At 41.7% G+C, this 27406-nt stretch overlaps 1 protein-coding gene and 1 non-coding gene across 2 annotated transcripts in view; one reads left to right on the forward strand and one right to left on the reverse strand.

Moving 5' to 3' along the window:
- Cep192 (centrosomal protein 192) overlaps nt 1-27406 on the reverse strand; it is an 82744-nt gene that overhangs the window by 30345 nt on the left and 24993 nt on the right. Inside the window, exons 15-29 of the mRNA XM_032886256.1 lie at nt 24071-24887; nt 23656-23776; nt 20473-20641; nt 17826-18729; nt 16500-16648; nt 12384-12614; nt 9559-9684; nt 9236-9379; nt 9060-9120; nt 7989-8128; nt 7805-7897; nt 6845-6963; nt 5594-5770; nt 4040-4130; nt 2682-2858 (exon numbers count right to left, since the gene is read on the reverse strand). Of these exons, the coding sequence (XP_032742147.1) occupies nt 2682-2858; nt 4040-4130; nt 5594-5770; nt 6845-6963; nt 7805-7897; nt 7989-8128; nt 9060-9120; nt 9236-9379; nt 9559-9684; nt 12384-12614; nt 16500-16648; nt 17826-18729; nt 20473-20641; nt 23656-23776; nt 24071-24887 (3519 nt within the window). The remainder of the gene's footprint in view (nt 1-2681; nt 2859-4039; nt 4131-5593; nt 5771-6844; nt 6964-7804; nt 7898-7988; nt 8129-9059; nt 9121-9235; nt 9380-9558; nt 9685-12383; nt 12615-16499; nt 16649-17825; nt 18730-20472; nt 20642-23655; nt 23777-24070; nt 24888-27406) is intronic.
- On the forward strand, nt 3148-3276 carry LOC116885030. Its single transcript, XR_004385917.1, has one exon. It is a non-coding gene; the product is annotated as a small nucleolar RNA SNORA33 (small nucleolar RNA).

A 27406-nucleotide genomic window follows, 5' to 3' on the forward strand; every position in this document is an offset into this window, starting at 1 on the left:
TCTTAGTATCAGTTAAGGCAATCAAAATTGTCTCCAATATTGCCAAAAATCTCTGGGAGCATCACAGCCTGGGGCTGCTCTCAAAGACTACAAAACAGAGCTGTATTTAGCACCCCAGGGATTACACAGAAATTAATGTGGATTCTACACTTGTGTATCCTCAGTTAACCTGAGTAGAATGGGGAGAACGGCTTTATCTCAGGTTATGTTGAAAACAAATGTGATATTCTATCTACCAATTAAAAATGATGCTTATCATGTACTCAACATGGAAAAAAATTAATTTTTATTTAAGTCCACCATGCTTTATGCTATTTAGAGCACAGAACATTCCACTCGTTCCTCAGAACCAAACCATAATGTTGGGACAGCAAGAAGCTGCCTGTCATGGGGAGATATTGAAGTGCCAGTCCAGGGGGTGTAAGTGATGAGACAGGGTGGTTTTCCCAATTCCCTCAAATCTCAAGTGAGGTTTCCCCTACCACTTTACTAGGCTATTTTATCTTCCATGTTATAAGTCTTTTTTGTGAACTAAAAGCCATTTTGAGCTGGAGAATCCACAGACAAACCCCACCCTACGAAGCTCTAAGAGAATCTATGCAGGCAGAAATCACACTAAGACCCTGGTTTAAGGAGGTCCCAGACTAGAACTAGGTCTTGGTGACTGTTAAATCAAATGGTTCTGCCCTAAATGACTAACAATCTCAAACCTAGGTTACTAAGCCTAGAATCCAGCACATCATATTCAGGATGGAGTGAAGGACACATTCACTTAGCATCTCTACAAACCCAACTTTATTTCACAAGAAACCAGATCAGTACACTCTACAGCTGTGTACATTGACACTCTGTCACAGGGTCTAAGAGTGACTGCTTTACATACTCACACCATCTGGCCCACCCTGGGACCAAGTAAATTGCTCCACAGATAACAGGCTAACTCATGTGTCAAATAAAGCTGTTTTGGTCAATCTTCTAATTGGTTACATTCCCATCTGACACAAGAAAGAGAACACAAATTTCAATCCTGCTCTCCTTTCCAGATCAACGTGCAGTTTGAAGGGGTTCACGTTTACGTGATGTGTCATGTCACTGTGATGTCGTGTCACTGTGATGTCGTGTCACTGTGATGTCACCTCACTGTGTTGTCACCTCACTGTGATGTCACCTCACTGTGTTGTCACCTCACTGTGTTGTCACCTCACTGTGCTGTCACCTCACTGTGATGTCACCTCACTGTGATGTCACCTCACTGTGTGTCACCTCACTGTCACCTCACTGTGATGTCACCTCACTGTGCTGTCACCTCACTGTGATGTCACCTCACTGTGATGTCACCTCACTGTGCTGTCACCTCACTGTGATGTCACCTCACTGTGCTGTCACCTCACTGTGCTGTCACCTCACTGTGATGTCACCTCACTGTGCTGTCACCTCACTGTGCTGTCACCTCACTGTGATGTCACCTCACTGTGCTGTCACCTCACTATGATGTCACCTCACTATGATGTCATCTCACTGTATTGCCCTTTTTTTCTTTCCTCAGTGCCTTATCCTTTTTATCTGTAGTTGCTTGGGATATATTTATGCAAATGGTTAAATCAAGTTTTAAAAATTTGTCAGGCTGAAGAAAAAAATTTGTCTCAGTAGTTAAGAGCACTGGTTCCTTTTCCAAGGAACCCAGGTTCAATTCCCAGCACCCACATGGCAGTTCCTAGCTGCCTCCAGTTCCAGGAGATCCAACATCTGCACACAAGCAAAACTCCACTGTACATAAAAAAAAAAAAATTAAAAACCATTTTAACAAATTGTCCTTGTAAGCCCAGTCTCTGGAACACAGTCTAGAAAATTATATCAAGGGGTATTTGCCTAAGCCTGAACGTTGGTGTCTCACATTCTTCTGTTGAAATAATCCCCAACACGGCAGCACTAGATAGGGCTTTCAGAAGCGATGAGTCCTGACAGCCCTGCCTGCTAGTGGGATTGGTGTGCCTGTAAGAGGGGAGGGAGCGTCTCACCCTGGCACCAGGAGCAGACATGGGAAAAAGATGTGTTGTCTCCGAAACAGACTGCAGCTCCTTGCTAGACAGACAGTGGTGGCACACTAAGCGTGGACAGCCAGCTTGAGAACTGTAAGGAATAAATGTTTAAGGACTATCAGGAGAGACGGCTCAGCAGCTAAGAGCACTGGCTGCTCTTCCAGAGGACCAAGGTTCAGTTCCCAGCACCACATGGAGGCTCACACTAGTCTGTACCTCTAGTTCCAGGAGACGCTGCACCCTCTTCTGGCACCCATGGGCGCCACATGCACACATGGCTCAGAGACATGCAGGCAAAACATTCCTACACATAAATAATAACATAATATCCAGCTCGTGGCGATTGTTGTTTATAGTGGACCAAATGGGCTAAGACAGTATTTTGCTGAGTTGAATAGTTCTATGTGGATATTGTTAGGTATCTTTCAAATTTCTCAAGCAGTAATGAAACTTTAAAAGCGTTAGGATTGCTTTTTATATGAAACTCATAATGGTTGCTTTTCCTGACTTGATAATTATTCTGTAATTTGTTTCTAAGTATATAACAGAAAAATCAGAATACATAATTTACCAATATTAAAGCAATGGTTACAACTTTACATGAACTTCATGGAAGAAAAAAAAGCAGTAAACTTCTCTTACCATAAACTTAATGCCTGGCTGTGATCGATTTCCAAGTTGTTTGATTTCTAGTTTAGCCAACATGCAAGATAATCGAGTTGGTGCAAATAGCACAGAAATTACAAAATCCTCTCCTGGGCAAATTCTGATCTCACAGTTACTGGTCAATCGCTCTTCTGAGCCAAAAGTGTTCTGAATCTACAATTTAAAAACAATCACTGTATAAACTTAAACACTAGCACAAATGAAACACACATTAATACAAACTCTTAAGTGTGAAAGAAGGCTCAGCTTTTGCAGAGGACCCAGGTTTAGTTCCCAGTGCCTACATGGCACTCACAAGCCTCTGTAACTCCAGTCCCAGAGAGTCTGACACCTTCTTCTGAACAATATGGGCACCAGGTATACACATGTTGCATAAGCATACATGCAAGCAAAACATTCATACACGTAAAATAAAATTTAAAAATCTTTAAAACCTATAAACAAGCCAGCCATCTAGTCTGCTTAGCTCTGTGTTTCTGCAGAAATGTAGAAAAGGCTGGCAATAGTAATGCCATGTTACGAGCCTTAAGGACAGCTGAAGTTTTTAAGGTCCCTGAAAATGGCTACAGTGTTAATTCTGAGGAGCACTTTAAGAATTAATCAAATAGGGGTTGGGGATTTAGCTCAGTGGTAGAGCGCTTGCCTAGGAAGCGCAGGGCCCTGGGTTCGGTCCTCAGCTCTAAAAAAAAAAAAGAACCAAAAAAAAAAAAAGAATTAATCAAATAGTTAATAAGAACGTAATACTGGAAAAGTAATTTACATCTAACTTTTTTAAGGAAAAAAAAACCTATAAAAAAACAAAAAATCAGAAAGACGTGGACATGGACCCTGGGTTCCATCCCCAGGACTGCAAAAAACAGATACAGAAAACACGTAGTCTGGGTTCGGTCCAATGGCATACACCTACAATCAGTGTTTGGAAGGCAGAGACAGGGAAATTCCTGTAAGTTCAAGGGTAGCCTGGTCTACATATCAAACCCCAGGCCAGCCAGAGCTACATAGTAAGAGAAATCTTAGTCAAATTAAACAACAAATGGTCTGCATATAAGTGAGTATTCTATACTCAGATAAAACATCAGGCAGAAGCCATATGTAGTGATTCAGGCCTGTCGCAGCCAGTAGGATCATGAATTTCAGGGCAGCCTTGGCTACACAGTGAGACCTTGCTGCATAAACAAAACAAAACAGTTTTTAAAAAGTGTTTAAATCGGGGTTGGGGATTTAGCTCAGTGGCAGGGGCGCTTGCCTAGCAAGCGCAAGGCCCTGGGTTCCGGTCCTCAGCTGGGGGAGGTTGGGGGGGGTTAATCAGACAAGACAAAGATCAGACTACAAACCTGAAAGCAATCCTGATCTTGTCCTTTGATAAACAGTTGCAAATTCTGGGCTGTTGTTGTAGAACTGTTTCTCAAAGCCAGTTTCTGAAGCCTAAAAACAATTACATGTTTTAAAGCCTTTATTTTCTATTGATACTGCTACAGCGGCAAACACAAAGCCAACCAAACCCCACCACAGTGTCTAAAGGCAGGATGACTGTACACCTCACCTCTCCACAATTACACAATTTGTCTCTAAAAACGTAAAGCTGGGGGGGGTTGGGGATTTAGCTCAGTGGTAGAGCGCTTGCCTAGGAAGCATTAAGGCCCTGGGTTCGGTCCCCAGCTCAAAAAAAGAACCAAAAAAAAAAAAAAAAAAAAAAAAAAAAACGTAAAGCTCATCTTAAGTATCTCTAGTGTATACATTTTATAAACATATTCTACACTACAAAAAGTGTATAGAAGTTACTGAAGAAAGTCTCAAGTCTTTAATAGAGCTGGAATTCTTTGCTTGGTCTTGTTTTCAGAGAAACAAGCCATCAAGGCTACCATGCTTATTTGTACAACAGTCTTTTCAGCAGTCTGCTGAGTTCCCTCTACCTTTTAAAGACATTAGAATATAAATGGATACATAAATAGCAGGTTGCTAGTATGAAAAACCCTGCATCTTTGAAATTATTTCCTCTCTCCATTTAATACAAAATAAGTGTAGAAATCCCTGTTGTGCACAAAAAAAAAAAAAAAGAAGAAGAAAAAGAAAAAAGAAAAAAGAAAAGAAAACCATTATCACCTAATTTGAAGTCCAGTCTAAGTATTTATCACTGGATTGCAATCCCCCTAAACAAGATACAGTGCTTTGATCATTATCTTTCTGACTTTCCATAAAAGGAGCGCTCGGATCTGATGTACTCTTCTGGTGTGTGTCTGAAGACAGCTACAGTGTACTCACATAAATAAAAATAAATAAATCTTTTTAAAAAAAAAAGGCTGGGGGTGTGGCTCAGTTGGTAGAGTGCTTGCCTAGCACGTATGAAGTCCTGGGTTCGAGCCCAGCCCTAGTTACACTAACGCATGCCTGTAATCCCAGCACTCTGGAGGTAGAGGCATCAGCTACATATAGGAAATTCAAGGCCAGCCTGGGAGAATGAGATCTTGTCTCCAAAAAAAAAAAAAAGTGTGGGCTGGAGAGACGGCTCAGTGGTTAAGAGCACTGACTGCTCTTCCAGAGGTCCTGAGTTCAAATCCCAGCACAACATGGTAGCTTATAACCTTCTGTAATGAGATCTGATGCCCTCTTCTGGTGTGTCTGAAGACAGCTACAGTGTACTTAAAAGCAGCGCTCATGCTCTCAAATGCTCAAAGAGCCTAAAAAAATAAAAGACAGTTTGAGATGCATTTTAAAAATCAGACATAAATTTTTATAGTTTTGAATTTTGGTTATCATCAAGAACATTAAGCAAATATATTACAGCTTTATCTCAAATCTAAAAAGAATATTTAATGTCTGAGAAAATAACATCAGGGAATTAGACAACAGAATCTCAGTCCTCCCAGTCAGTGGCTATGAATACTTACTGTGTCCTGCCGAGAGGAACACCACCCCAAGTCAGAAATTGCTTATTGGATAGAATCAATGAAATATCTGAGCAGTGAGGTCCAGGTGGCAGAAGTTTACTCCCAGAAGTAATGACTTCACCTTTTAACACTACTTCATACTGAGGTCCTAATGGTTGCACAAATATTATCAGGATCCTAACCAAAGAAGAAAACAGGAGTCAAGTGTCCCACAGTCAGTTTTTTGGCACCTATAGCCTGTCCTCTCCCTTTGTCTGAGACTGAATCTGTGATGTCAACAGTATCTCTACCCCAAAAGCTTATGTTCCAGGGAAAAGACCACACCAAAGTGATGATCACAATAAGGTCCTCATGGTGGCACAAGAGAAATTTCTTGAGGAATTTGGGGAGAATTGACAGCAGCAGGGTTGAGGGTAAGCACTTGAGGCACAAGTACTTAACTAGTGCCCCACTTTCCACAGGATTCTAGTAATAAACTTCCTAGACATGAGCATTCTGTACTCCACACTGGGGAGAAGCAGCGTGTGTCTCCATGGGTACTTCTGAGGCATATACTAAGGAAACTCCACACAGTCAAGTTCTAACACAAACAACAATAACATTCTGACTGAAAATTACTAATGACTTAGATGTCAATGTCACAGGTCCTGAAGGAGACCTGGGAAGAATTATAAAGTAATAAATAAAAAAACAAAGTAAAGACTTTTTGGAAGAAGAAAGTCAATGAGGAATACCATAATCATGCTTTATTATTTGTTTTTGTCAGAATATACCAGAAAGAGCAATTTTTAACTTTGACCTGATTAGTTTAAGAGAAGCATTTTACTAACAAAATAGAAAAGATGGGCCAGTGAGATTATTCAGTGGGGAAAGCACTTGCTGCGTAAGCCTAAGGACATGAACCTGGTCCCTGTGCCTGTGATGGAAGGAGAAACAACTACTGAAAGTTGTCCTCTGATCTCCACACATGCACCATGGCACTGATGCCCATACCACACATATCACACTTACAACAGTGTAATATAAATTACTAGGTGTGTGTATATCTTATGTGTGTCTGTGTAAATTACATATGTGTATACATATGTGAATGTTCTCTCTCTCTCTCTCACACACACACACACACACACGTGAAGGGTTACTGAGGAGATAAAAGCGCACTATATCATTTATAGCGGGTATTAGGTGACATATCTGCCCATTAGTGAAAAGCAGATAAGCCAGTGGCCATTGTAAACATTTTCATATTACCTCTCCTCACATGCTTTGGGATCCTTTGGTGTAAAGGAAACGGTAACTTCATGTTCTTCTCCAGGTTTAAGAAACAAACTCTCTGGGTCCACTGAAAACTGACTTCCTTGTTCTGCGACCTAAGCAATTACAGAACCACAACTTAACTCATGCAAGCAAGCTCTCCCTCAGATGTTCTTGTATTGTGTGCCTTTCTTTGCTATTTCCTAGATGTTTCTTCTTCAGGCTCACCTTAAAACACAGAGATCCACCTGCGCCTCTCTGCTTCTGCTTCTGCCTCCTGAGTACTGAGATTAAAGGCATGTGCTGCCACCACTACTCAGCTATGCTTTACATTTTTAAATTTATGTATGTACGTGCTTTGCCTACATGTATACACGTTCACCATGCTGCGTGCACTGCCCACAGAGGCCAGAAGAAGGCACCAGATTCCTTTGAACTGGAGACAAATGTGAACTGCCATCAAGATGCTGGCAACCAAACCTGGATCATCTGGAAGAGCAGCGACTGCTTTCAACTACTGAGCCATCGCCTCGCGCCTAGGGCACCCTTCTTACTAACCAGGCACGCTGCTGCTCTTTCTTCTTGCTCATCACAATCCTAACTTGTCTCACTCCTTTCCAAAAGACTATTTCTTCCTACTCCATCTCTGATTGCTGACCGCTGTCCTTCACTCACCTCAGGATCTCGGAAATCAACCTTATGTGCAGCCTGCTCATTCCTACACAATCACAGGTGCCACACAAACTTCTCAGCGACTCCTCAAGCATCCTTATATTCAAGCACTAGGTTTCAGCATTAACCACAGCATACGCTTCAGTCTTCTGTGACTCTCAGTTTTTACAACACTGGTGGTAATTCTCATCTTAATTCCCATAGCATCCTGACAAGGTTGCCCACACAACAGCCATTGGAAAGAAAGGGACACAAATACTACCACACTTTTGCAGAAATTCTTACCTTTATATCTAGATAAACTTCAATATTCCCAGCATTTTTCAAAGGTAAGGGCTGCTTTGTTGAGGAATTCACATCAGCCAACAAATAGATAGTCTACAGGGCAAAATGCATTAAAAAACTTGTCACAGTTAAAGAAACACCAACCTGGACACATCAGTATAGCATAGAGAGCAGACGAGGATACCTGTGAGTCCCTAGGAGCATGAATCCTAGCTACTCCTGCCCTTGCTCGGAGGTCCACACTTCTCAGAACTGGGATAGGGTTTGGGCTGTCAACTTCTATATCCACTCTGGCCAAGAATTCTTCTGCTGAGCCTAGAATTTCTATAAAAGTTTACTTTTTTAGTTCAGTAAACAGATCCCAAATCTCACCAATCATCTAAAAGGATGTCTTTAGGGGTCCAAAGAAAACTCAGGAACCAGGGTAAAAGCCATTGGCATGCAAGTCTGATGACCTAAGTATGATCCTCAAAACCCATATAGACATAGGAGAAAACCAACAACATAAAATTGTTCTCTAACCTTCACACACACATGCCCATAGACACACAGTATTAATGCATTAAACAAATTAAAAAGAAAACTCAGTTAAGGCTTTTAAAACAATCTGCACTGGCTGGTTTTATGTGTCAACTTGACACAAGCTGGAGTTATCACAGAGAAAGGAGCCTCCCTTGAGGAAATGCCTCCATGAGACCCAGCTGTAAGGCATTTTCTCAATTAGTGATCAAGTGGGGAGGACCAGCCCATTGTGGGTGGTGCCGTCCCTGGGCTGGTGGTCTTGGGTTCTATAAGAGAGCAAGCTGAACAAGCCAGAGGAAGCAAGCTGGTAAGCAGCATCCCTCCACGGCCTCTGCATCAGCTCCTGCCCCCAGGTTCCAGCCCTGTGTGAGTTCCTGCCCTGACTTCCTTTGGTGATGAACAGGAAAGTGGAAGTGTAGGCTGAATAAACTCTCTTCTCCCCACCTTGCTTCTTCGTAATGTTTCCTTGCAGCGATAGAAACCCTGCCTAAGACACAATCCAAATATAGGTATGACCAGAGAGATAGGTCGAGAGGAAATGGGGTTCCTTCAGCCCTCACTTACATTACCTACATCTACATAGGTCCGACCCAAAATATCACGCCATCTTCCTCATTTTCCAAACAACATGAAATTCTTGGCAATAGCCTAAAATACTGTCATTTAACAAAGTAAACTGTAAATTTGAAGTTAAATTATAGAATAACCTCCCCCCCCCCCAAAAATACGACACCTGAAGTGAGGATTTTCTTTGGGCTATGGAAAATAACCCAAACTATCAGGAATTCTGGATCCTATGAAATGAAAAACAAAAATTTAATGTATATTAAGACTGAAATCCCAACGAGCTAAAAGTAGCTTACAACTATTCTTTACTCCTAAGCCGGCTCTCAAACTGACTCAACTTACCTTTCCGTCGTAACTGGCAGGCATCACGTGACTGACTACGGACGGGGTCACTAGCTGGGCAACCACATCAGCGTACGGAGCAGCTTTCAGAGAGGCACGAATGGGCTCTTTAGAGAATGCGAAGCAGCGCCAGGCTAAGGCGTTCTGATCAGAACACAAAAGCCAGTTTCAGCACAATCACAGTAGTATAGCTGGCAATAGGCTCTTTAACAGTAAAATTTACTTTTACAAGGAAAAATTAACCAAGAATACTAGCACTGCCTGTAATTGGAATATATTCAATATATTCTGTAGGTAGTGTCTAATTCTAGGTTAGCACTCACAGCGTTAATAATCAGTCTGATTGGCACAGTAGCATGTGTCCTGTTTATTAACTTGAGAGGAAGCGCTTTCCAGCCTTCATAGGTCAAGTCGCCAAAATCCAGAACGCCTTTCTTTTCTGTTTCTACCTAAGTATGAAGAAAGGACTGAGTGAGAAAAGCAACCTATTATTAATGAATGATCTTATCTACGTGCTTTTCTTAGCCACAGTTAAGAGTCAACATGATGGATAAACTTAGACCTAAGCTTTCCCATTCTATTTCCCATTTTACTTCATTATTAGCTATAAAGCCAAGAGTTAAAGTCTTCTTTTAAAGTAGGCCATGTATCCAAATACTACTACTTCAGAATAAGGCAAAGTAGCTCCTGCTACTTTGAAAACACTATTAGATCTTATAATGAAACCAACGTTTTATAAAACATAAATCTCCTCTTAATTAGTCCTATCATTAGGTTAACTCCTTAATTCCTTTCACAACTTCATGGAGATCTCGGTATATTTCACATTCAGTCTGATACAAAGACTAGAGTATTTAAAATGATAGACATATCAGAGGTTAAAAACAAGTGTATAACGATGTAGCAAACTGGTTTATTTTTAACATCAGAGAAAAGCCTAACATATTGGGTGAGACTTTATTCAATATTTAAAGCACATAAACATTTCTCTTGTAGTTTATGAAGCTACAAGGGAATAAAAGACATATTAGCATATGGGAGCTGAATTCCACAAGGGACAATGAAGGCCAAGAGGTCCAAATTAACCTCCAAGACAGTTGAAGTTTGACACTTTCCCAAGGTAGTAAGTATATTTTAGGCTCCTTGTGGGCAGGGCAAAACTGGAATAAAATGTAAACACCATACATAAAAGTCCTGAAACTCAGGGGTTGGGGATTTAGCTCAGTGGTAGAGCGCTTGCCTAGGAAGCGCAAGGCCCTGGGTTCGGTCCCCAGCTCCGGAAAAAAGAACCAAAAAAAAAAAAAAAAAAAAAAAAGTCCTGAAACTCAGAGTGACTATCTAGGAATATTGTTTTTAAAACCACCTGAAAATTCTGTCCTGCTGTTCAAAAAACAACAGGGAACCTTCCCAGGGATGGGTACACTTCAAAAGACTGTTTACAAGAACATCAGAGTCTGAGTCTCGGCCACACCAGCACTGGCACTGGCTCCAGCTGAGACGCACAGAGCCTTTCATGCCTTCTTCGCATTTCCACAACATGCTCTTGGGATAATAAAGACTCGTGAAAAGGGAGGGGAAAAACTGGCTGAATTTTAAAGAGATGTTGTAACAAAAAGATGTTAAGAGAAACTGGAATACAAACAAAAGAGAAATGATATAGAAAGATCCACACTGGTCAAAACAGACTTTAAACAGAAGGCCCATTTCAGTCAGTCCCAGCTTCTAAGACAGCAACTCAAATGGCCTAGTTTACACTGACTTATTGCACCTTATCACACCTATTTGGTGCTTCTCAGAGTTCACAGACATTGGCATTTCTGATCTATGCCAGGTGAGTACAGTAGGCCCCTTGGTTTGGGACCCAACACAGCTCCACAATGCAAAGTAACCACTGTTGTGAGCCACTGGTGGCATGACATAGAGACCTTAAACACTGTGTGGTCATAATTTTTCACATCTGCTAAAAATGTAAGCTGCTCAAGGGAAGTCCAAAAGCCTTGCACCATGGGATGTACTGACCTGCAGACAATTAGAAATGTCTGTCTCCGTGGTCCTTAACACTATCTGAACAGGCAAAAATTGACAATGTGTAGATGTTTTTGGTTGTCACAAGTAAGAAAAGGGACAGTAACTGGTTTCTAATGGGCATGGTCAAGCAGAAAGCTGTGTATTCTACATTGCCCAAAACAGGCCCCTTGTACCATCAGTTTTAAAACCTAGACCTAGCAATGGCAAACAGCAGACCTGACGGAGTTCTTAAGACTATCTCCAAGTTCACTTCCTTCTCCATCTCCAACAAAATAAATGCTGAACTAATTCCCCTGGAAAACATGAACTATGGAAAATCTCTGAATGATTCTCCCAAGTCTGGTCTCTCAGGAAGGCTGCCTTGCCCTTCACTCACCCACCACACCTCTGGCTTACAGTATAAGTCACTGTGTCTTTGCAAAATGACAAATTAACCAAGAGCCCTTCATCTCAACAGGTACATCACCTAATTAACGGTCGTTATCCCAACATGGGAAGACAAAAGAAAGATGAGGAAGAGGAAGAAAAGAATCACTGGAACTCTGCTAAGCATGTATACAAGAGCAATCATAGAAAACAGATTACTGTGATGCTCTACAATCCCTTTAGTAAGTCTATTCATAGCTCCTATTTTAAAAAACACAGTAGCTTCAAATCCTGGAATAAGAATGTAAGGGCTTAATGTAGTGCACGTCTTTCATCCAGTATTAGTGGGGCAGAGGCAGGTGGGTATTCTGGCCATCTTGGTCTATGAAATAAAAGCCTGTATGGTTTTTTTTTTTAAAGGAAGGGAGGGAGGGAGGGCGGGCTAAGAACTAAGGTTCCAGTGGTTAAAACACTTGTTGCTCTCCCAGTGCTAATTCAATTCCCAGCATCCATATGGTGGCTCACAATTTGTAACTTCAGTTCCAGAAGAGCCCAACACTCGCCTCTAACCTATACAGGCACACATGTGGGGCATATATACACACGCGGATATGCACTCATAGACATGAAAGTAAATAAGTCTAAACAGATAAACTTTAAGAGACAACTAAGATTTAGCTTGAAACTTTTGACACGTCTGCCGCCAGGCTCTTCCTGTAGCAAACGCTGGCGAATGAGGCTCATGGATACCTACCTCAATGACAGGGGTTTCAGCAATGGCAGTGAGGGTGACTCTGCTCCCCAGGGCTTCTGCTTGCGCTATTGTATCAGCATCTGCTGAAAATGACCAAGAAGCAACACTAAACGTACATCTGAAAATTCCAGAATTTGTGGGGATAAAAAGAATTTTTATCTCTTCTGTGGCATGAGGTCTTATTACAACTTTATTCTTGAAAACCAAACAGGTTTGTGTTGAAAGATCCACCTGTAAATAGAGCAAGGTAGTATGTTAGAAATGGCTTTCCCTTTTGAGGTTAATCATCAGGTTTAAAATTCTTTTTTAGTCCAACTATGAAATCTAGACCTTCATTATATGTTTAAAACATAGTCAACTCTTGTAACTCACTAATTGAAAGGTATAATCAGTCCAAAAGCAAAAGGCTTTTTGATGGCTGGTAAGGACTTGTAGGTAAAAGGTACTGAATACTAAATTTAACAACTTGAGTTTGACCCGTGGAACTCACATGGTAAAGGAGAAAACCAATGCCTACCTTTGACCTTTGACCTCCACACCTGCATCTCCAAGTGAAATATCCATTCTCACTACATAAGAACTATATATACTCTAGTAGACTTTAAAGTGAACATATTTGCCTATGCCTTTACTCAGAGAAGTAATCCTCAGCCCCAGAAGCCTGTTTAGGATATGACTTCTATTTCTACATGCTGCGTCAACTCTCACCTCCCACCTACAGTGCTTCCCACCATCATTTTACTTTATCTCATTAAATGATCTGGCAACAGATGAGAAAGTGAGGAAAGTAAGAGACAGGATGCAGAAGTGATGGTTGACGCTGTCAACTACAAAAGCTACCTGGCAGATTGGCCTCTGGATGTGCCTGAGATTATCTTCCTTTCTTTATTTGAAGTAGGAAAACCCACCCACTGTAGGTGGTACCGTTCGTTCCCTGTCTGGGATCCTGGACGACATGTGGAGAGAGAGTGGAGTAGCAGCTTGAAGACTAAGGATATGATGCAGCCAGCTGCTTCAAGCTCCTCCTGCCTAAACTGCTGCCATGACGACCATACCCAAAGCAAACCCTTTCTCTGCTAAGTTGTTAGAGTCAAGGGCATTTTACCACACAACAGGAAAAGAAACTAAGATAGAAACAATGTTATTTTACCAGGTAAATCAGGGTGGTGAGAGGAGAAAGGGAGGAAACCCGCCCAGTGCTGGCTGGCAGGTAGCAGCAAGGAAGCCTACACACACCCCAGCAGAAGCTGCTGGCCCTGCTCCCATCAGAGTGAAGAAAGATTCACAATCTCTCGATAGCAGCTGGAGTTGGTTATGTGAGATCCTTGCTAGACATTAAAGCTATTGTTTCAATGGATTTCATAAGATCATATAAGAAAATCAGCAGATAAACTAACAATATCCCTCCTACCAAATGAAGATTAGGCCCAAATAAGTGCCTTAGTTCTTTTCTTTCTTTCCTTAATATATTCAATAGTTTATATTCAATTGTACTCTACTGAACTCTAAGCACCCAGAAATTAAAATAATAGTGCTAAATGCAAATTAACAGGCTTTATAAATAAGAAATAATGATTAATAAGTTTAAAACTGGTGAAAAATGTAAAATATATTTAAATGTGTTACAATGCAAATGCTGTTACAACAAGGAGTTTAAAAAAGACCCTGGGGGTTGGGGATTTAGCTCAGCAGTAGAGCTTGCCTAGCGAGCGCTAGGCCTAGGTTCGGTCCCCAGCTCTGAAAAAAAAAAAAAAAAAAAAACAAAAAAAAAAAAAAAAAACGAAGTAAAAAAGACCCTGATCCAGGGTTGGGGATTTAGCTCAGTGGTAGAGCGCTTGCCTAGTAAGCGCAAGGCCCTGGGTTCAGTCCTCAGCTCTGGAAAAAAAAAAAGAAACAAACAAACAAACAAACCCCGATCCAAAATTGTTCATTTAGGTTCATTCAAGTTCTATGTGGGCAACAAAGATTTAAGGAAAAAAAAAAAAAAAGCTAGGCATAATAATGTCTGCGTATTAATCCCAGCACTCTGAAGGTGGAAAGAAGGAGATCCAAAGTCTAGTGTCATCCTACTTAGCAAGTCTGAACTGACCGGAAGTACATGAGACCGAGGCTCACAACAAACAGAGTGAATTAACTACAGCCCACATGTGTCTGCTACATGCCATGGCTCTGTACATACCCACCACTTATAAACAGGAAATAAAAGAATCGTGTTTGTATTTCTATATATGCTAGAGAGACGGGAACAGCACAGACATAAGTCAGGGAGTGAAAAGGCCAGGCATGGTGATATATATCTATTGTTTATCCTAACACTTAGAAGGCAATCACTAGAGGATGACACAAAAAAAAATGATTGGCAATCTGATATACTGCTATGCATAGAAAGCTGCAGGCCAGGTAGGACAACATAGGCAGTCTGCTTAAAAAGAAAAAGAAACAAAGCCAAAACTGCGGCCAGTAAGATGACTCAGTGGGTAGAGGCACTTGAGCTCAAGCACAAGATGTGGCCACCCATGCAATAGCGGCATGACTGTTAGTAGGTAATAACCACTTCAGATTGAACCTGAGACCTGCTTAATAAAAGGAAATTCATACCAAGTACTGTAAACCAGATAACCTCATCATGAGGGAGGTCCTAAGTCCTCCGGGAGAACTCACTACTACTGTTTAGCTGAGCTAAACACGGTACCAAACCACATGCTATATTCAGGTTTAAACCAGAGACAAATGCTGTCTTTAGCCTTACTCAGAGAAGCTTTCCTTGCAGAGAGCAGTGACCAATGAAAAGTTCATCGCTGCTCAAGGTGCTCAGAATAAAAGACAGCTGAGATCTCAGCCCTAAACAGGAAGGACATTTTTACCAATCCCCCTAAGGTTCAGCGAATGGGAAGAAAGGCTGAAACCTACTCTCTTCCAGGCATGCCACTGCAAACTTGACCTCACAGCAGCCACAGCTGCCTGACTGACCTGGGCCTGTATGGGACTGGCCTATAAGACCAATCATGAACTGGGGAGGTCTTCATAGGGCTCTACCTTTCCCTGCTCAACTATCGTTGGCTACCCATAGATTGCCTTTAGCTATATACCTAGCATGAGCTCTACAGGTATCAATGGATAGTTCTAAACCTGCGGTCACACACCATTCAGCTAACATCAGTGGAACACACACAAAACAAAACAACATGAATATAGGAAAGGGACCTGCAAGGGGAAAGAGAATGACAAGGTGAGAGGAAGACGAGATAGGGAGGGCAGACAGTGATCAGGGTGGATCATACACATGTAGAATCATGTATCAAAGAACAGTCTAAAACTCCAAAAAAAAACTTTCAGAAGGGGAGCTATAGAGATGTCTCTGTGGCTAAGAACACTCTTGCAGCAGACTTAAGTTCAGGGCCCAGCACACACATAACAGCTCAAAGCTGTCTTCAACTGCAGGTTCAAGGGATCTGACACCCTCTTTTTCCCTCTGTGGCCGCTGCACAGTTTTAGTGCACAGACAGACAGACAAAGCACTTATATGCATAAAAATAAATAAACCTTAAAAAAACTTTCAAAAAAATTTAATCACTTAGCAAAAGGAAAAAAAAGAGGAGAGGCTTTAGGAATAGTTAGGGGAGGTCCATGTGTACGGAATTATCAAAAGACAGAAGTACTCTGCTCTTTTTCTAAGGAGAGTAAGAGGGAAGGCAAGCACGTTACTAATGTGTGTAGAGAATCTCTCAAAAGCAACAGCTGTCAATAAAAAAGCCTGGAGCTGAGGCAGGACATAAGAAGTGAGACACTGGCAGGAAGAGAGGGAATTCTGAAAAAGAGAGCGAGAATAAAAGGAGATGGAAGGGAACTAAACTCAGGATAGATAAGAGAAAGATTCAAAGGAAGAAGAGGACCAGGACTGAAGGACTGGTAAGGAACCACGCAGAAGACATAGACTAGTTTAAATGGATTAAATAAGCTCTGAGCTAGCCAGGGACGAGCCAACGCACGGCCTACACATTTAATAATGTGTCTCAGAGTGGTCATTGCAGGAGGAGGAGCGGGGAAGGAGAAATGGATTAAGGTTTTAACCCAAGTGCACCAGTGAAGCCCAATGAGATGACACAGGAAACTTACCTTCTCACCGTTCACACAGACACTGAGAACTTTGATGCTGACCTGTAGCCAACAGTCGGTTGGGTTGAGGACACTAAGGAGGGTCTGTGAGGCAATACCCACACAGCAAGCATGAGGAAACCGCAGTTCCTCAGGTACTCTGGCGTTCCCTGCATGAGAGTAAATGCAAGTTGCACTGAGCATCTGACTAAAAGCACCACTGTTTAAAAGGAAACGATTACAAGAGCTATAGAATAAAAGTCCCGAGTGTAAGAATTCTTGACATAAAGGGCTCAGTGGAAGTTACCAACAATCTCTGGAAAAAACAAATAGCGCAACACAAGTAAAGCTGACCAAGCTCAGCAAATTTACGGAGACAGATCTTTGTCGCTGCTGTCATTCCCTGTCTCCCTCCCAAGTTATAGCCACTGACAGGAGACGAGAAGCTCCAGAGGCTCTGCCTCCAGCTGTGCCCGGCTACAGCGTCTTCACAGCACTGTCTTCAGCCCTGTCTCTATCCTCACACTCAGGTGGGCTGTATGTACAATCCCCAGCCCCACAGAGCCAATGTCTGTCATCAGTAAGGAGGCTGTGCAGGAGAGCAGAGTCCACTCCCTCACTCTCACTATGTCACCCTCGGGAGAACCAGTGGAAGAGAACTCACTCGTTCTGGGAAATGTTCCTAATTAGGAGAATCACAAAAGCAAGGACAGGAAAAGAAACATCAGGACAAGACTTAGGAAACTACCAACTACCAGCACACAATTCACTGTTGTTCTAAGCCAACTTCAGTAACCCCTTCATAGAAACATTCTGAAGCTCTCAATATGAGAGGAAAGAAGAGCTTTTAAGAAATAACCCAAAATAAGCTGTGTGATGCATGCCTATAATCCCATCACTGGGGAGATGGAGACACTGAGTTCAAAAGCTCAAGGTCATTTTCCCTACATAGTAAGTGTAAGCCAATCTGAAATCCTGTGTTTTTAAAAAGGAAAAAAATAAATAACTACAGAGAGGGGGCTGGAGAGCTGGCTCAGCAGTTAAGAGGACTTGCTGCTCTATAATGAGGACCTAAATTCAAATCCCAGCACCCAGATCAGGCAGCTCACAATCACTTGCAACTCCAGCTCCAAGAGATCCAAGATCCTCTTTTAGCCTCTCTGGGCACTTGCACATGTATATGTGCATACACTCATAAAGACACCCACACATAAATAAATCTTAAAGATTAAAAATATTAAAGAAATTAATTCCAACCAACATTTCTGAAACAAATGGACCCATTTGAAAAAAATTCAACTTTCAGGTAGTAACACAAGCAATATTGGAGAAGAAAATGCATCTTACCAAATCCAGACATCCCTGAGTCCCATGGTTCAGTTTCACAGTTTGTACCAACAGACTGCACAGGAAATGGCTTTGCTGTACTAAGCAAGTTCTGGTGTACAGCAGTAGAACATTTGTTATAAACAGAAGAGGGCGCCATCAATCCAGAGGCAAGATTTGGTCCTAAATACACGCCGGAAGCCAAATGTTCTGATGCAACAGAAGGATAAGGAGAGAACCCTGAAATCCCACAGACCTGCATGCCTGCATGGCACTGTGACAAGGTGGCATTCCCAGACGAAGAGACAGGCCCCAAATACTGTGGGGCCCCAGGAGCTGTGTATACAGGATGTCCAGTCCAGAGAGTAGGACACACAGCAGGCTGGTTCTGCACCTTAGCAACAGAAGCATGAGCCAAAATGTGGGGTGCAGGATTATGCTGGTTTCCAGAGGTGCCCAGATTGGGAATCTGGCTGCTGGATTCACTGCTGGCAGTTGACAGACAAGTAGATGTTAATCTTTGACTTTGATCCACAGTCTTCTGGCTCAATACAGGGAGGTTCAGTATGACTGGCCCAGACTGGTGATTTAGACCTGCCTTGTTCAGGAGAGCTTGGCCAATCAGATCCTGCTCACTGGAGCTAGATGTTGACTCCTTCTTACCAGTTTCCAAGGGTTTCCCACTTTTGGAAGAAATATTTTGACTGGATGTAAAGTTAGGTTCTCCATCTTCAAATCCGTTCCTCAGAGAAAGAGTTTCTGTCATGTTTCCTAAACCAGACTTGCTCTGGGTAACACATGGCAGTGATACTTGTTCTGCATTCTGACCTGGAATTTTGTCCCTTAGTTTCTCCACAGTTTGTTCCTCTGGTGGGGTGGGACTGGCTCGAACAATTGTGGTACTCAGCTCACTGGTGAGATCACTCTGAATGTGACAAATTTTGTTTCTTTAATAATCCATAAATTAAATAAAATATAACAGATTCAAACAATGCTGGTATAAATCTCAATGTGCAATCTACATGGTGTCCTGAAACAGTGCACAAAGGAAAGTATCTGCAAATATAAAATGCAGGTTTACCCAAGTAAACCACACCTATTGCTGTATAAAAAGTCTTACAGCAGGAAGGAAATAAAAGGCACACACCAATTACAGCTAAAACACTGACCTAAGGAACCAAAGTCATCTAACACTATTCAAATTAGGGATTCTCTGTTAACTTTATAAACTAATATAACTTAGTAAATGACGGGGGCGGACAAGCTATAGAGCAGTATGGAGAGGAGGCTGGGTGGGTGCAAAGCCAGCGCCCAAGCCTCCCATACACTATAACTGAATATGCTTCGAGGTAAAGATACTAATTTTTGTAAATACTAAGCCTTTTCTAACTTCTAAACTCCAGAATGGTTATTTTTATTATTTCTTCATAATGTACAGCCTGAGGATTAAGAGCTATAGATCTGCAAAATGAACGCTCTAGAACTAAACTCGAGAATATAACTCTCACTTATTTCTGGTTGCATTGGAGGCTGCTCCCAAGCCAAAGCTTTAAAAACAAAGATATACAGAAAAACCAGATTATTGGTCAATTACTAATAGTAACAAAAAAAAAGTCCTCAAGGAGTAAATTACTATGTGATAAGCACTGACTTCACACCACAAGCCTTCACAAGGATGAAGAAAATCAGATTAGAGAGGGCTAGAAACCCAAGAAAGCAGCAGAGAGGCCCCATCATTTGGCAGTTAAACACCATGTTGAGAAGAGAGACGGGGACAGGGGACAGGAATGGATTATTTTAAACTAAAAATGTATACCAAAAGCTTATGGAAACCCACTGCTTTGTAAGCTAATTAAAAATGTAAGTTTATCTTAAAAGGAGTTTGAGTGGAGGTACCCTGCGTGGATGAACAATGCTTCTTCTAGAAGATATGGGTGTGAAAATTCCAGTGCCAGGTGTAGAAATACCTTCCTATGAGTTAATGGTCAGGAAGATCCTAAAGATTCCCAAAACAACACAGGCTATGGCCACTGCTCTTGGCTGCTCACCACAAGCAGATGATAAGCGCCATCATTGAAGACATAACGGACTTCGGTTGCAGAGCCTACACCTGACCCGGAAACTCCCTCCCTATTAGTTAACCTTCACACTGAAAGATATTATGCCAATCACAGGAGGAAGGTCATCAATGGGTTCACACAGTGGGACCCTATCTGCTATAATACTGATCTACCAAGAGAGAAGCACTCATTGAGGCAACAGTAGCCTAACAGTTACTGAGGTAACCAAATGCCTTCTAACTGAATTTGCGGGCATCTCCAAGGGAAGGAAGTCATACCTGATACCGTAATCCTGGTCAAAAGCGCACAGCTAGGGAGGCCACAGGCCCTAAGGGACCTACTACTAGTGCTGATGTCGCCAAAGCGCCTCCTAAATACTTATGTTCCCTGTGGGTCAATGCTGCTCTCAACCGTGGTCAAAGATACTACTTTTGAAGTGGGCAGGAGCCAAGTAGAGACACAGTACAAATACATACATATACATACAAATACATTAATTCAGTCTAAAGATATAGAACAGCACAGAAATTAAACAGAGCAGACCGCCAATCTGAGTCATACTTTTGGTCTCAAGGCCGTACTAAAGAAACAGTCCAAGTGCCACCCACCTTGTGGTCCTCTGAGCTTTCATCAGCAGCTGTAACAGGAAGGGTGTTTTCTTGTCCAGACACATAAGTCAGCCTGCTCATGTCAGCATGGGAACATGCCAACTGGGACAAGTCACTCTCTAAGTGGAGCCTCTGGTGACAAGCTGAATCAAGAGATTCCAGAGCACATCTGAAAGAAAAATACAGGCGTGTGTTAGGTTCTGTACGCAAACGACCATTCCTGTCTGTCTATAAGCCTGAAGAAACCCGGTCACCGGCTTACTATCTTCAATGAAAATGATCAGTTATATTCCTGCTATTGACCTACCTGGCCTTGTTTTCATTAGTAAATACCATATACAGACACATAACAATTAGCTATTCACTCAATAAAAATTTATTGTGTACCTGACAAACAGCAATTAATAAAACCAGTTTAAAAAGAAGTCTCTATCCTCAAAGAGCAAAAGCACAGAAAATACACAGATAAGGTAATAAAATATAAAAACAGATAAAGCAGCACCTAGAAAAAGCTCCTTGACTCAGATATTCTGTACTTAAGAAATTCATCCAGAAAGAAAAAATTAATGATAAATATAAAACACTTCACAAAGGAATATTTTTGATAATACAGTAGGATGAGCTAAAGCATTGTTGGGAGCAGCCTCAAGATGCTGAATGCAGTCTTCATGTTAGACCGAAGGCCATCAGCCTTACCCACGCCTGCAGCTGCAGTTCTGCTTGAACTCAGTAGAATAAATCTGGTGGTCAGGTCACTAAGCAACCCACCCTACTGTTCCCCACCCTGGCCGATTTACCCAGCCAGTATCCTGGCCATTCTTTTGTGGTTACCTAACCCCTCCCCACCCACATCTTGCTTCTACCAGTATATCTTCTGCCTCAGAAAAATTAAAAATTGTCAGCTTGATCAGACTTCTTGACTTGCTGTCTGTTCTTTGCATCTCTTGCCCCCCATTCTCTCCTAGGTGGACCCCAGACCCTTGCTGACTGCCCTGCGGGACGGGGCAAAACATGACACAAGAGGACAACAAAACACTCTTGACCACCAAAAGCCATGCTGTGAGGCTGAGGATACAAGTCAATGGCAGAATGCTTACTCTCATTGCTAACACACAACAAAAACAAAAACCCTAAACCATGGTGCTGAGTACCATCCTCTGGCTCAGAAAGATACTCACAATATATTAAGTTAAGAAAAAATCCAATGGAAGAAGGCTAAGGATGTGGGACAGTGGCAGATGGTGCTTAAAAACAAAAACAACACCTGGGTATCGATTACTAGGACCCATACAAATAAATAAATAAATATAAAAATAAAAATAAAAAGCAAAATGATAAAGACAGCCTTGTTATGAAACCCTCATCTATTGACCGCGCACGTGCATGCGCCCACACTGCTGTTACTTTAGCCACGTCAGAGCCTTCCGCCCACATGGGAGGAAGGGAAGAAAGCTGCACGACACAGCCTGGGGGCACTGCTCAGATGGCTCTGCAACACCTGCTGCCAAGCATCCCGACGCCTGAGTTTGATGCCCCCAGGACTCACACGGTGGAAGGTGAAAACCAGCGTCTACCCACTGCCCTCTGAGCCTACACACGCACTGAGGCATATGCACCTTCCCACAGATAGTGTAATTTAAAAATTTTTAAATTTATTCCACAAATGTATCATGTGAATTCCCTCCTAAGGGCAGAAGGAAATGAAGAAGGAAAATATTTTTTCAGAAATAATGCCTGAATTCAAAAGGAAAAAAAAAAAGACAGTTTGAGAAGAAGACAGCTCTGAGATTTCGGTAGCTACTCAAATGTGCTCATTTATTAGTATCTGTCAACAGAGAAAACACTTGAACAATCTCTTATGAAGCCACCAAAGAACATTTACAGAATTAAAAATTAGAGGAAAACTGTTCATCTCAATGTTATTAAAATAGCAAAACATGGGGCGGGAAAGACGGCCCAGAGGTTAAGCGCACCGGCTGTACTTGCAGCCCAATTCCTAGCACCACGCGGCAGCTCACAACTGCCCAGAACTCTACAGCGTTCTGACATCTTCTGGCCTCCTCAAGCAACAGGTACATACGGTACACTTACATGTGTGATCAAAATACTCATACACATGAAGTAAAATAATCTTTAAAAGATAGTAAGACACTAGAGCTGGACATGACAGCACACACCTTTAATCCCTGCACTCTGGAGGCAGAGGTGGGCAGAGCTCTGTGAGTTAGAGGCCAGCCTGGTCCTCAGAGAGTTCTAGGAGAGCCAGGGCACAGAGAAACCTTGTCTCAAAAAAAAAAATAAAAATAAAAAACAAAAAAAGATAGTAAAACATAAATGATATACTGAACAATATACTAGAAAAACTGAATAAACCATGACAGTCCCTGTCCCAGTTAGCATTAAACTGACAACTTGACATAGTCTAGAATCACCTGAACAAAGTCTTAATTATGTTTAACAGGTTGGTATGTGGGTATGTCTGTGAGGAATTACCTCCACTGTCTTAAATGGCACATCCCTAGGCATAGACTAGCTAAGGAAGGCTAGCTAAGCATGACTCTTTCTGTCAGAGACTCAGCATTCACAGGGTTCCCGCCTTGAGTTACTGCCCTGACTTCCCTCAGTGAGGTCCTGTCTGTAACCTGGCAGGGCAAGCTGGGATAAACTTTTTCCTCTCTGGGGAAAGGGTTCAGTGGGTAAATTGCTTGCAGGCAATCATGAGGAACTGAGCTTGAATCCCCAGCACCCACGTAAAGAAAAATAACAACAATGAAAATGAACAAAAACTCATCAGTGTGACAGTATGTATCTACAATGTATTATGGGGAATGGATTAGAGAACTCAAAGGAGTTTGCTGCCCAAAGCTTACTAGCTTAAATGGACAAAAAGGAGCTGAGCTGTAGGCTCTGTCAAAGACCCTTTCACAGTATAAACTAAGGTGAGGAAACAACTGAAGTAAGGAAATTCGAAGTATTTTAGGTACTACCTTTAATAAATGAACCTAAAAATAAGAGATTTTTCTTCTTTTTGATATTTTTATAATTTAATTTTCCTATGCATAGTGTAAAATTTTTAAATTAATAATTAAGTAGGGGGTGATCTGATCAAAACATTATATGCCTACATGAAATTCCCAAATAATAGAAATAAATATCAAAAATAAGGTTGAGGTAAGCACTTACCCTGAGAGGTTTCCAGAAATCTCACTGGGAGAAGAATGACTGAGTGGTGACATAGACAGTCTGAAGCTCTCCTGGTCCTGAGAGCCAGATTTACCACTGTCAGGAGAGGCGGTTTGCAAATCTACAAGAAAGGTGTATTCTCCACTAAGAACAGAAAACAGCACCAAACAGCAGTCCCACACATCTGCACTGTGAGCAGTCACTCCGCACATCTGCACTGTGAGCAGTCGCCCCGCACATCTGCACTGTGAGCAGTCACTCCACACATTTGCACTGTGAGCAGTCGCCCCGCACATCTGCACTGTGAGCAGTCGCCCCACACATCTGCACTGTGAGCAGTCGCTCACTCCACACATCTGCACTGTGAGCAGTCGCTCACTCCACACATCTGCACTGTGAGCAGTCGCTCACTTACCGACACTTTTAGGTAAGACTCCGTGAGTGTCTTCAAAGGTGACGTGCTTGTCACCGCTGCCTGTCTCACTGACACACTCCTTCTTCCTTCCCTGGTCTATGTTATCTTGTATTTCTTCACATTGTTCTGCAATGCTGAAGGAAGGTACTCTGGGCTTCCTTAGTGATGAGTCACTCCTGGATGCTGGAATGGAAACTGAGGCAGCTCCCTCACTGTTCTGCATATCCAGTAATTCGTCAGCAGAGCACGTCACCCTCCGCATGGCTGTGTTTCTATTCTCGCTTATGTTTGTAAGAACTGAATTTGAAGAAGTTATTGTTCTAAGTGATTCTTGAGTATCACTCTCTATATTTTCACCACGGAAAATAGCTGCTGTATCTACTTCTGCCTCCCTTGTATTCGTAGCACAAGCGTTCACCATATTCATGTCTTGAACAGTCTGCTGCTCGGGCACAGATAAATCCCAAATGTCAGATGTGTCTGCTGTGGAGAAGGGCCCCTGGGCTCCTTCACAGCTACTCAGTTCTGTTTGTATAAGGTATTTCTCCATATCACATGCGTTGGATCTGTTACTTTTTTCTAAATCATTAGGTAAGAAATGCGAGATGACGGAACAGTCATGTCTCTCATCATCCTGAAAAGTCTTGCCTCTTTTATTTGTGAGTGCCTTCATCATGGCAACGAGCTGGGCAGGATCGGTACTCAGTGACACATCTGCAATGGCTGACGCAATGGTGCTTATTCTAAGGACAGAGTCTCCACCACCAGACAGTGTGTTTTCATATTCCAGAAACTTGTTATTACTGCAGAGAGTGTCCTAGAAGTAAAAAACTTTTATTAAATTCACTAACTCCACATACAAGGGCATGTACAGATTAGTTTAATCTTTATTCAGTGTAGTCTTCTCTTATCCAAGGGCTATGTTCCAAGGCAGCACACCAAGCTATATATATATACATGCTTATCCCTAGACAATACACAAACCTATGATAAAACTTAATTTATAGATTAGGCACAGCAAGACATAATGGGAACCACAGATATAAAACTGAGATGGGCCCAAGAGCAAAAACTATAAACTATCCATGGTAAACACATACCAAAACACGTGCCTCTGGTGACTACAGGATAGGTAATGCTAGCTTCCTGCTGAGAGCAGCTGGAACCCGACAGCTTATTTAAAAGCATCCCATTTCCTCAGTGTGCTGGCACAGGTCTATAATCTCAGCACTTGGGACGTGGTCGGGAGATCAGCTCAGTCATCCTCAGTTACACAATGAGTTCAAGGCCAATCTGGGCAAATGAGAGACTGTCTCAAACAAATAAGCAAATAGGAAGGAAGGAAGGAAGGAAGGAAGGAAGGAAGGAAGGAAGGAAGGAAGGAAGGAAGGTAGGTAGGTAGAGAGAGAGAGAGAGAGTGGGAGGAAGAAAGTTTTATTCAACATTGTTTAATCAAGGAGACAGGTTATAATTTCTTGGATAACTGCTAATGTAACAGAAAAAATGTATAAAATTAATAGAAAAAAACAAGCTCATATAACATACAATCCAACAAAATACCAGTAAATAAAGAAAGCAAACTCAGAGGAAATGAGGCTTCAAACAGATTTGTGGACCAGTATGCCACTAAAGAAAAGTAGAAAGGCTGTGAAACAGATTTTTTAAATCTTTTTCTCTGTTCTTGAAAAACATTCAAAACAAGAACAAGAGAAAATTAAAAGTAAACGGCTGGCAAAATGGCTCAGTAGGTAAAGATAGTTGCCTCCAAGCTGACGACCTAAATTCAATACCTGGAGACCCACATGACACACGGCAGGGAGAACTCACTCCTGCAAGTTGTCCACTGACCTTTACACAGTCTCTGAGAAACATGCAAATGAACACAAATAAACAGATGTATTATGTTTGACTATAAAAAATTGTGGGTAAAACAGCATGACAACCCTAAGGCGAAAGTTTGTATTTATATGGTTTATAGCAACCTTGGGAGTAAAAAACAACGGGAACAGAGGGAGATACGAATAATGGTACAGCAGCTGATCAGGCAGACAATTTTGATTTCTATGAACCTAAACTACAACCTCAAAAAATTTAAAGTAAAAATAAGACTGAAAATGAAAAGCAGATAAACATATAGTCTATAGTAGTGATGTCAAGCCTAAATAACTGAAGGGCCACACTGTAGACATTACAAAGAAGAAAGCAGCATCTGGAGGACAGGTGTCTCCTCCAAGGGGACAAAGCGAGGTTTCAAAGACTGAACAAACCCAGATGTGCTGAAAATGTCCTAATGAAATAAATGACTGAGAGCAAAATCTGGAACACACAACAAGCAACATAAAACCAACTACTTTAAAATCTGGAGAGCTGGACTGGAAAGATGGCTCAGTGGATAAGAGCATGAAATAGCTAGCAAACGACCTGAGTTTGGTTCCCACACCCATGTCAAGTAGTTCAAAACTGACCACAACGCCAAAGTCCAGGGGGTAGGCACACACACACACACACACACACACACACACACACACACACACACGTCCAGACCCTACCCTCAACATACACATAATTTTAAAAAGAAATAACTTAAAATAGTAAAAATAAAATAAAAAATCTGGAATATCTTCTAAATACTTGAAAACCTAAGTAAGTTTTTTCAAAATATGTTGAAGAGGAATGGGGCTGTCAATCAGTAGAAGAATACTTGCCTAAGTATGCGTGGAGCCAGGGGTTCAATTCTCAGCACAGCCAATGGGAAGCACGAAGGGAAGGAGAGAGGGGAAGAGAGAAGCTTTGGCACGGGTAGACTGGGAAGGATGACGGAAGGAAACTGAATAATAACAATATGATGTATCATTATCATGTAACATGGAATGAAAGCTGTGCTCTCTGGAAAATTCATGCCACCAGGTAAATGTTCATATTGGGAAGATAAAACAGAAATAATTCAGTGGAAAATAATCAGTGAGCTACACATTAATCTCAAAAAGTTAGGGGAAGAAAGAGGAGCTCAAGGTCAATCTAAGCTACATTACAAGAACTTCCCCCCCCAAAAAAATATTAATAAAAATAATGCCAGCCTAGTTGGCACACACCTTTAATCCCTGCAGTGAGGAGGTCGAGATAGTCAGATCTTGATAAGTTCGAGACCAACCTGGTTCTCATAGTGAGTTCTAGGATAGCCAGGGCTATATAGTGATACCAGAGGAAGGAAAAAAATATTAAAATGTTCAACAACTTTAGAAAAAAAAACTAACAAAAAACAAAGGAAGATTTGCCCAATCATAAAATGTAGAGGAAAACTACAATGATTATGAAATATAAAATGTTCATGGGTCA

This window comes from Rattus rattus, chromosome 15 (genome assembly GCF_011064425.1).
Source record: "Rattus rattus isolate New Zealand chromosome 15, Rrattus_CSIRO_v1, whole genome shotgun sequence".
NCBI classification, from domain to species: domain Eukaryota; kingdom Metazoa; phylum Chordata; class Mammalia; order Rodentia; family Muridae; genus Rattus; species Rattus rattus.